Source organism: Lepisosteus platostomus, chromosome 8 (assembly GCF_059453375.1).
Source record: "Lepisosteus platostomus isolate fLepPlt1 chromosome 8, fLepPlt1.hap1, whole genome shotgun sequence".
In the NCBI taxonomy this organism is placed as follows: Eukaryota; Metazoa; Chordata; class Actinopteri; order Semionotiformes; family Lepisosteidae; genus Lepisosteus; species Lepisosteus platostomus.
Genome location: NC_142618.1, coordinates 19,020,880 through 19,031,130, shown reverse-complemented (window position 1 = coordinate 19,031,130; position 10,251 = coordinate 19,020,880). Strand labels below are relative to the sequence as shown.

At 51.4% G+C, this 10,251-nt stretch overlaps 1 protein-coding gene across 1 annotated transcript; it reads right to left on the bottom strand.

The window, feature by feature from the left end:
• Window positions 1-29: 29 nt before the first annotated feature.
• On the bottom strand, window positions 30-7,298 carry neu1 (neuraminidase 1). The gene is made up of 6 exons (XM_088642735.1): window positions 7,095-7,298; window positions 5,061-5,250; window positions 4,258-4,520; window positions 3,440-3,622; window positions 2,932-3,151; window positions 30-1,327 (listed from the first exon to the last, which is right to left on the bottom strand). Exons 1-6 carry the CDS (start codon window positions 7,203-7,205, stop codon window positions 1,110-1,112), a joined length of 1,185 nt encoding a protein of 394 aa, XP_088498861.1. The 5' UTR covers window positions 7,206-7,298; the 3' UTR covers window positions 30-1,109.
• Between the last annotated feature and the right edge of the window lie 2,953 nt (window positions 7,299-10,251).

Below are 10,251 nucleotides of genomic sequence, written 5' to 3'. Positions count from 1 at the left end.
ATATAGACTTCAGAAAAATCAGGCAACACTATTTATTATGTACTTTATTAAGATGTTTATGCTTTACAAAATACATACAAGAACTTGGAAGTATTTTTCCCCAAAATTATTAAATAGGTTCCATGCAAGGAACATGTCCATTATCCCTGAGTTTGTCTTCCCCTCTGAACTTGAACAAACACTCCAAGTCCACCATATCCCTCTGTCCCACTGCTCTGTCAGCTCCCAGCTCAAGAAATCCAAACCTCTGACCCACTCCCACCCGTGCATCCCAGACAGGCCCACAGACACACAGGAGAGCCCTGCGAGCTCCAGGAAGCCAGCGCTCAGCCTGGTCTACCACTGGGGCTGAACAGAACAAATACCCCAGACCTGGTCTACCACTGCCCCCCAGGGCTAGACAGAACAAATACCCCAGACCTGGCCTACCACTGCCCCCCAGGGCTGGACAGAACAAATACCCCAGACCTGGTCTACCACTGCCCCCTGGGGCTGGACAGAACAAATACCCCAGACCTGGTCTACCACTGCCCCCCGGGGTTGGACAGCAGAAAAACCCCAGACCTGGTCTGCTACAACACTGCCCCCTGGGGCTCTATAGTAGAAATACCCCCAGACTACCACTTCCCCCTGGGGCTGGACAGTGGAAACACCTCAGACGTTGACTACAACAACCCACCCCCGGTGCTACAAAGGAAACACCCCAGACCTGATCCCTGGTCTACAGCGTCCCTGCCAGGCCTGGCACAGCGAGCCACAGGCTGGCAAGGGCTCAAGCACAACCCCTGATCACCAAGGCCTGTTCGCCCGTGCCAAGAACGGCCCAGGACTGCTGCCCCGCGCTCAAGCCTTCATGCGCCAAGGCTGGCAGCAACAGAGAGGAGAAAAAAATCACATCAACAGGGTCAGGGCTAAATCAGGTTTTCCCATCCCAGAATAAGTGGGTTCTTGTGGATCCTGTGTGAAGTTCTAGAGCAGCAGTTCAGAAACATCCGTCCGGTTGCTCAGAGGGAACTGAAAGCTTTCCGCGTCGAAAACAAACCAGACCCCGTCGAGACGCTGAGCTCCAGCAGCCTGACCTCTCCAGTGAGCACGGCCCGCGCCGGGCCCTACACGCCCCCGTACAGGTGGATCTTGGCAAAGGAGACGGACTCATAGGCGTCCCGGTGCCCTTTCTCATAGACCACGTAGATGTACTTCCTGTCCTCCACGCGGCCGCGCAGCGTCGTCATGGAGGAGTAGGCGCTGGGGCCCCGCCACAGCCGCAGCGTCCGGGGCTCCCAGGACGAGCCGTTGGTGAAGGACCAGCGCAGCGTCAGGTTCACGCCTGGGGGCGGGGAGAGGGAGAGGGGTTACCGAGAGCCAGGCCACACCAGGGGGCAAGCGCCCGGCCCGGGGGTTTCTCTCTCCTCGGCCTGAAATCCGGCGCGACCCTGGCTCTGCTCACGGCCTTGTCCACGTGTGCTGTTACTAAGGCAACGTGCAGGCCCACACCCCCCCCCCCCCCCCCCACCCCACCCCAGTCACTCAATTCCCAGCAGCCCCAGTTCCCAGACTGTCTTCATGCCAGATTGATAAATAACAATTCCTCACACTTACATAGCTCTTTCCTGGACACTCCACTCAGCACTTTCTCAGCATTTTACAGGTAATGGGGATCCCCTCCACCACCCCCAGTGTGCAGCCCCACCTGGATGATGCTCCAGTCTGCTCACACACACCAGCTCTCAGTGTGGAGTTTAGCAGAGTGATGAAGCCAGTTCAGAGATGGGGATTATTAGGAGGCCATGATGGGTAAAGGCCAGGGAGAAGTTTGGCCAGGACACCAGATTAACACACCTACTCTAGTTGAGAAACGCCCTGGGATTTTTACTGACCACAGGGAGTTGGGACCACGGTTTTATGTCTCATTCAGCTTTTTTACAGTATAGTGTCCCCATCACTATACTGGGGTATTTGACCCACACAGACCACAGGGTGAGCGCCCCCTACTGGTCCCTCTAACACCTCTTCCAGCAGCAACCTTAGCTTTCCCAGGAGTCTCCCCTCCAGATACTGGCCAGGCCCTGAGCTCCAGTGGGCTGCCAGCTGGGAGCTGCAGGGTGATATGGCTGCTGGATATCTGGAGGGGAGAGGACCACAACACAGACTTGCAGACTCGGACGTTACACACTGCTGAGAGAGAGGCGGAGAGGCAAGCAGAGAGGACGGCGGGGCACTAACTGCGCCTGAGAAGAGTGTTAACAGGGTGTGTTGCATGTGCAACAGAGCTCCCCCCTCCCTGTGAGAAGTGACCTGTCTGAAACACCAGGGGGCGCCATGTGTCTTGAGAAAGAAAAGCTCCAACTCTTCCCTCAGCCTCAAAGCACGTGCCCTCCACGAGCTTGACAGGCCGCACAGGGGTGAGCAAAGTCAACAGGTATTTGCAAGGTGGTCAGGAAGACACGCTGCCCAGGGGTGGCCAGTCTTATCCCCTACAAAGCACTGAATTTCAATAGTCGGAGACAGAAAACACTACGCCTGGACAGAGATTCAAAATTCAGAGCTCAAGTTTCAGAATTCTTAAAGGCAATGAGAGACACTCCAGAATACTTCTCCAGAACCACAAGTGGGAACTATGTGAAAGAGCATTTAAACCCGAGAACAGGAGTCTCTGCTTTACACAAAGGGTGGCGGGAGTGTGGAACAAGCTGCCCAGCCATGTTGTTGAGGCCGATACCCTGGATTCTCTAAAAAACACAGCTGGCTGAGATCCTCCAATCAGGACAGGAGGCTGTGCTCTACACAAAGGGTGGCGGGAGAGTGGAACAAGCTGCCCAGCCATTTTGTTGAGGCCAATACTCCGGATTCTCCAAAAACACAGCTGGCTGAGATCCTGGGATCAGGGGTCTCCTCTCGCCTGTGACCCACCCCCCCCCCTCGTGCTCTTACGATGGTGGGGGTTGGCGGGGTTGGTGAAGAACAGCACCCCGTCCTTGAGCAGGGCTCCGGCCGCCACCACGGGGTCCACGAGCGTCTCGTCGAAGCGCACGCTCTCCACGGGCAGCGTCTGGCAGCCGTCCTCGCTGCGCGCCAGCAGCCGGCAGCGGCAGTGGTACGCGTTCTGGTTGCGGGCGTTGACCACCACCGAGCCGTCGGGCATCTCCACCGGCTTCCAGGAGAGAGAGAGCGAGAGAGAGGTGGGGGGTGAGGCAGACAGAGAGGGGAACGGGACACAAGGATAACAGAGGTCAGTATCCACGGACAATGAGCTACTCAGGCAGGGCAAGCAGAGACAGGCTGAGGCCAAGAGCTCAGAGCCAGAGCCAGGGCACTTGGTGACGATCAGCCAGCCAGATGGAAGAGGCTCAACATCAGGTGCATCACCTTGAGTGTTCGAAAACAAGTTTATTCGAAAATCCCTGAACCAGCACCCCTCCCCCGTGTGCGAGAGACCTGCCTGGCACTCGTCTGGGTTGAAGTCCCCGGCGCGTTTCGGCTGGTTGTAAGGGATACTCTTCAGCGCTGCTCCGTTTCTCCAGGTCTGCCCGTGATCATCGCTGAGCACACAGAACACCCCGTCCCCGCTGATCGTCCCGTGACCACACACTATCAGCCTGCCCTGAGCCGGGGGGAGGCGCTTCTACACGGACACAGACAGACCAATACACCAGGCGGTCAGGAACACTGATCGGGGACTGCGGCTGACTTTCTTATGCTGTAGTGTCCAGTCAGTGTGTCTGGACTGTGTTAACCCCTCTCTCTCAGTGCAGTGTTAATGTCCTGGAGTGTCCAGTCAGTGTGTCTGGACTGTATTAACCCCTCTCTCTCAGTGCAGTGTTAATGTCCTGTAGTGTCCAGTCAGTGTGTCTGGACTGTATTAACCCCTCTCTCTCAGTGCAGTGTTAATGTCCTGGAGTGTCCAGTCAGTGTGTCTGGACTGTATTAACCCCTCTCTCTCAGTGCAGTGTTAATGTCCTGGAGTGTCCAGTCAGTGTGTCTGGACTGTATTAACCCCTCTCTCTCAGTGCAGTGTTAATGTACTGTAGTGTCCAGTCAGTGTGTCTGGACTGTGTTAACCCCTCTCTCTCAGTGCAGTGTTAATGTCCTGTAGTGTCCAGTCAGTGTGTCTCGACTGTATTAACCCCTCTCTCTCAGTGTGTCCCACTGCACTGTTCAAATTGACAAAATACATGAGTACTGCCCATTATCATTAATTAAGCTTGTATTCAGTGTTTAATTAAAACACATGAACCCCTCCCCCTCCTGCCCCCATACCTGGAGGCCGTAGCCTGGCCCTGGCATGAACATCTTGGTGCCCAGCTCGGTGGACAGGTTCCTGGGCCTGCTCCAGCTCAGCCCGTCATCAGCGCTGTGAATCAGCATGGTGCTGGACACGCTGCAGCCGACGTAGTGAGGGCACAGGGTGTACATGACAAACACCGTGCCCATCTCCTCGTCCACCACCACAGAGCCCAGGTTCAGCCCATCGGTCACCTCCCCGTCGTCCACGATGAAGGAGGTAGGGCTCCATGTGGCACCTGAGAGAGGAGAGGGATCACAACTCTGAGCCAGGGAGACAAAACACTCTGACCCCATGATGACAAATACCATATACTACATGAGCAACATAAGACTGTACAGTACAGGCACCCTGACTGGACACTACAGGACATTAACACTGCACTGAGAGAGAGGGGTTAATACAGTCCAGACACACTGACTGGACACTACAGGACATTAACACTGCACTGAGAGAGAGGGGTTAATACAGTCCAGACACACTGACTGGACACTACAGGACATTAACACTGCACTGAGAGAGAGGGGTTAATACAGTCCAGACACACTGACTGGACACTACAGTGCATTAACACTGCACTAAGAGAGAGGGGTTAATACAGTCCAGACACACTGACTGGACACTCCAGTACATTAACACTGCACTGAGAGAGAGGGGTTAATACAGTCCAGACACACTGACTGGACACTCCAGGACATTAACACTGCACTGAGAGAGAGGGGTTAATACAGTCCAGACACTAAACTCAGAAGGAGGAACAGCGGGACCGGGGACTGACCTCTGTCTGTGGAGCGCCTAGTGGCAATGAACTTGGCTCCGCTGTCCGAGGAGGAGTGCTTCCTGGCCTCACAGAAAGCGAGCAGGCTGCCCTGCGGGGTGAAGGTCACCAGGGGGATCCGGTAAGTGTCCACTTCTCCAGCGCCGCCGCTGACCCAGAGCAGCTGCTCGTTCAGCAGCAGGGGGCTGACCTGGAGAGACAGAGGCCTCCTCGGTCCCGGTTCTGGAGCTGGGCCTGGGGCAGACCCTTCTCTGACCGGGGCAAGTACTGACTGATCTCCTGGCTGAGACTCTTCCAAGCTCAGTCCTGGTTTCCACAAATACCCCTGTTAAAGCACATTATTTCCCCCAGATCCACACCACAGAACTCTATTGTCTCTCCTCACCCTGACAGTCAAGACTTTGCTCCCTATTTCAAGTCAAGGTGCTTACTGGCATGACCAATGAGTAAAATTAGTGCTGCAAAAAGCAAAAAAAATATACTGTTAACAAAAAACAAAAATCTACAGACATTTACAATAAAGACACAATCATAAACATATGGAGCATTATCGGGAGACAAGTTCAGTTTTCCTCAGGCTGAGACAGGAGATCACATACTGGGCTGCCAGTTCAGCTGAGTTCCCTCCTCCCTCTCCCAGTAGGATTGGGACATGTTGTGATTCTGGCAGGTGTGGGACTTCTGGAATTCGATTTGTAAAGCTGGTGAAGAATGTTTCTCTAATCCCAGATTTATCTGTCACAGTGCAGTAGGAAGTGCACCTCAGTCTCTGTTTCTCCCCGCTGGCAGTGGGAGCACAGCCTGTCCTCTCTGGGCAGCCAGGTCTGCCTGTGTCGCCCAGTTTCTTTGGCCAGGCTGTGGTCACTGAGCCCGTACTTCATCAGGGTCTGTTTCTTTTTGCTGTTTCTTATCTTGGTCAAATATTTGGCTAGTGTGTATTGTCTGTTTAGGATTCTGTAGCATTCCAGTTTGTTGTGTTTGTGCGAGATATTGGTGTTTGATCTGTGCTGTGATTTCTGTCTGAGCAGCTCTGGGTGTCCAGCTGATGATGAGCAGGCAGGTGGACACCTGGGACACACCCACAGTGGGAGTTCTGATTGGTTACATTCCAGCACACCTGAGGGAAGGCCACTCTGAGCTCAGAACCTGAACAGTGCCAAGAGCAGTTACAAATCAAATATATCAGTCAAATATAAACCAGACAGAAATCTGAAGTCAATAAGCCTGTAATTAAGAACTTGGACGAAACAAGAAACAGAAGAAAGTCTTTCACGTGGACCAGGAGTAGGAACCCTGCCTTATTCCATTTTTGGAACTTCTTGTGCTCAAATAATTGTAGATAACAGGTCAACGTTTACTCTAGCCTGGACAAAGTCAGCCCAATGGGCTTCTCCAGAATTAGAGAAGCATGAACCAGAGGGCACCAGTGGAAAATACATGGAAGTGGATTTTAATCCTAACATGAGGCACTTCTTTACACAAAGGGTTGTAGGAGTGTGGAACAAGCTGCCCAGCCATGTTGCTGAAGCTGATTCCCTGGCTTCTTTCAAGAAATGGCTGGTGAGATCCTTGGATCTATTAACTATATCGAACAGAGAAAGTGGCTCGAACTTCCTCCTGGAGTTTTTTGCTCTTAATCTTTGTAAAATATGACAAAAAAAACAACCACCAGCAAAGACACTGGAAGCGCGGCGGGAACCAAGCCTTACCGCACTACCAAAACGGCAGCTTCAGCAAAACCGGATGTCTCTGAAACAAGCTTCTCTTAATTGTTGCTTGTGTGTGGACCCGACTAAAAAGGGGAACTTTTAGCCGTTCAAATAAATTTCTTTGCGACATCTTTATCTAAAACAAACTACCAGATTCGAGACAGGTAACAACACTACAGGGAAGGCTGGACCATCTCAACACCCCGTAATTTGATTAATAAATGAAAACTTTCCTCGCCGGAGATCTTGTTTACTAAAGGGCTACTTTGCATTATTCCTCCAAAGAACTAATACAAACATCACCCATCATTAGCGCGTTACTTACCTTCTCAAATCCCCCCGAACTCAGCGGGATTAACAATGTTATGACGGCGACTCCTACAGGAAGAAGGCGAATCCAGTTTCCTGGACTCTCCGTTTGACCAAAACTCCCCATCCAGCCTGTCCACGGCTCTAGAACACTCTCCCCCTACCGATACTCACAAGCCTCTGTTTCTGCTGCGGCTCCACCAGCGAGGCCGGAAAACAAACGGTGAGATCATATGACTTTAGCGGTCATGTGACCAAGAGGAGCCGTTGGCAGGCATCGGGCGCCATTGCGGCTCGGAAAATGGGAATCCCCTGTGTCATACCAGGGGGAAATACGGAGCCAAGATGGCGGCAATGTAGACGCAGTATCCCGAGATCTGACCGGCACGTTCGTCGTTTGTGCCCAACCTTCATTTCTAGGAAGGTAATGTGATAAAAATTGGTTAAGGCTGGAGGATAATTAAACCGACCCAACTAAGTTTTAGGTGGAACAGACTTAAGGTTTGGTCTTTTGTAAAGACCTAAAATGGATTCTGGATCCTGAAGCCGGGGAGTTGAGAGCTCTTGGAGTAAAGTATTGTGACAACTGTCGGCGTTTTGACGCTATTGCAGGTAGGGGTGGGACAATATAGTTCTTCACCTACCACAGGGTACTGCTGGGAAGAGTTAAGAGCTACTTGTATGGGACTCCCTGTCCTGTAGGCGCTGTAATTAATCGCTCTACTTAGACTCCTCACCTGGTTGGTGTTTGTGGATCCATCAGCCTCCCTTGGACTGGCTTCCAGTGGTCTATGGGCTGGTCCTGGGTGGGGTTATTGAGTCCTTGTGGTCGTCCTGAGTGGTGTCGTCTCCCTTGAGCACCTTGACGTTGAGCCCACAGCAGTCCCTGGCCTCAGACTGTCACCTCCTCAGGTCCTCCTCAGGACCTCTCTCTCTCTAAGTCTGTAACTCTCTTGCTTTCTCCCTTTCCAAATCTCTCTAACGCCCCGGCTCCTCTCCAGGCTCATGATTACAGGCCTCACTGTAAAGAGCAGGGCGGTAAAACTGTCAGTGGTCATCTATCGCCTGTTATTCCCCACACCACACAGAGTACAGAGGTACTTTTATGACATCGGCTGCCACTGAGCACTTCCATACTGAAGGATTAGCTGGAGAATTGACTTGCAGTGGCACTGCAGGGTGTCTGGGTGCTAAGGTCCCACCTCTGTTTCCTGCTCATGACAGGCGGCTTTAGGGAAGACTGCTGTGAGGTTTTTCTGACAGTAAGCAATGTGAAGGAAGAAGGCCAAAATAGGTCATTATTCAATGTGAACAGCCTTGAACAAAGTTCGAAGATTGTTCTGAAACATTTATTTAGGGTTGGTATGTAGTTATGGTGGACCAGCAGCAGTGTGGAGCTGTGGTTATACCGTTGACCTCTGAAATGGAACGTTGTGGGTTTAAATCCTCTCTCCTTTTTGCTCTTCTCTCTTCTCCCTCTGCCTCTGTCGTCTCCTCAAATTCAACAGCCTGTCAGTGTGCGACACTCCCTTCAGTCTAGAGACTCAGTTCCTTCAGCCTGTCAGTGTGGGAGACTCTCTTCAGACTAAAGAGATTCAGTTCCTTCAGCCTGTCAGTGTGGGACACTCCCTTCAGACTAAAGAGACTCAGTTCCTTCAGCCTGTCAGTGTGGGACACTCCCTCCTGCCCCTGGAATGTACATACCTTCTGCATAGACACCATAGAAAGGCGATGCCATAACTAAGTGCACAACAGTTTCCATGCCCTTTGTGCAAGAAGAGGAAAATGGCTTTTTGTGCATCCCGACAGCTCTGGGCGCATTTTGTTTGAAAGCAGAATATGTGGAACCACATGAAACCTCAGATGCACACACTGTTGAACTCTGTCCTGCCAAAAAATGTTCTGAAACACTAAGTAAACATCCAGCATCCAGCTTTGACTCATTTCAAGCACAGATAGTCATCGAACAGGCAGAGATAGACATATAGACAGAGATCTGTGGGTGGCTGGAAGAGCGTTCTGCCTGTCACCAAAGCAGGAGAACAGGAGGTCTGGAGTGCACTACAGCAGGGAGTAGTCTCACTCCTCCACTCTCTAAACACACAGTTCTCACAGTTTCCGCAGACTTCTCCACCTCCAGCTCTTCGTTAGGTCTCGTCCCTTCGCTCACAGCGCCCTGTTTCTTCACGCTGCCCCCGGTGAATCTGAAAAGCTCTTGGACAGGGCTGGAGCCAAGGTGTCAACCCCAGAGTTACCACCTGAGACTTCAAGCCAGGGGGAGCACCGTGAAGAAAATGAGTGATGGGGGACTCCTAGTCAACTATTGGCGATTAAAATCCAAAGTTGGTGCGGCAACAGAAAAAAACAAGGACTTGCGGGTCCTGAACTTGCTTTGTTTCATTAGTCGGGCAAGGGAGCATCTGATCATTTTAAAACCTGCTGTTGCCTGCTGTACCTTCAATCAGACTGTACATGATTTGTCTTAAATACCCATTAGTGCCACAGTATCTTAGTGTCCCGCTGTCACTGTGTTTGCAGCTGGGAACCCAGTTTTCCCACGTGTAATATGCAGTAGTTCTTCAAGTCATGTCTGATTGCAGGTTTTGATATTAAAATCAAAACCATATAATCATATATTGCACTGTTTTTTGTGCAATATATGCCAGGGACCTGTGCAATACATTTATATCTATATTTTTCTGTGTACTGTTCTGTTCTAGTTTGTTCTTTGTGTGTCCGGACTGTGAGTAACTCTTGTATTGTATTGTATGTATTGTACTATTATTATATAATTCGTTACACTGTGGCTGTGTTGTGTGTGTTAAGCTGCTGTTGCACTGCAATTTCCCTCACGGGATCAATAAAGTATCTATCTATCTAAAATATTATTTTTGCCCAACAAGGGGTATGCATACTCTCTCCTGAGAGAGGAAACTTTTTTAGGCTGGGCTCTGCGCCACAAAACGGCAAACAAAACCAGCGCGACAGCAGAGGGAGGTTTAAGGAAATGCACAGGAGGAGGAGGTGTGAAGAAATAGCCCCATGCAGAGGTATTGCGACACGCAGAGAGACGAGAGACGAAGAAGTTCAATATGTCAAGCCAGTTCTGTTGGTCATCCTGGTGTAACGCGGTGTCTGAGAAGCACTGCTTTTAAGGATGTTTGAAAGGCACT

Bases quoted from the DNA above. Each gene is read 5' to 3' on its own strand.
- neu1 (XM_088642735.1), bottom strand. From the start codon at position 7,205: ATGGGGAGTTTTGGTCAAACGGAGAGTCCAGGAAACTGGATTCGCCTT. The intron at 3,623-4,257 runs GTATGGGGGCAG...GTGTCCGTGTAG, and splicing joins GGCCAGGCTACGGCCTCCAG to AAGCGCCTCCCCCCGGCTCA. The intron at 3,152-3,439 runs GCAGGTCTCTCG...CTCTCCTGGAAG, and splicing joins TCAACCCAGACGAGTGCCAG to CCGGTGGAGATGCCCGACGG.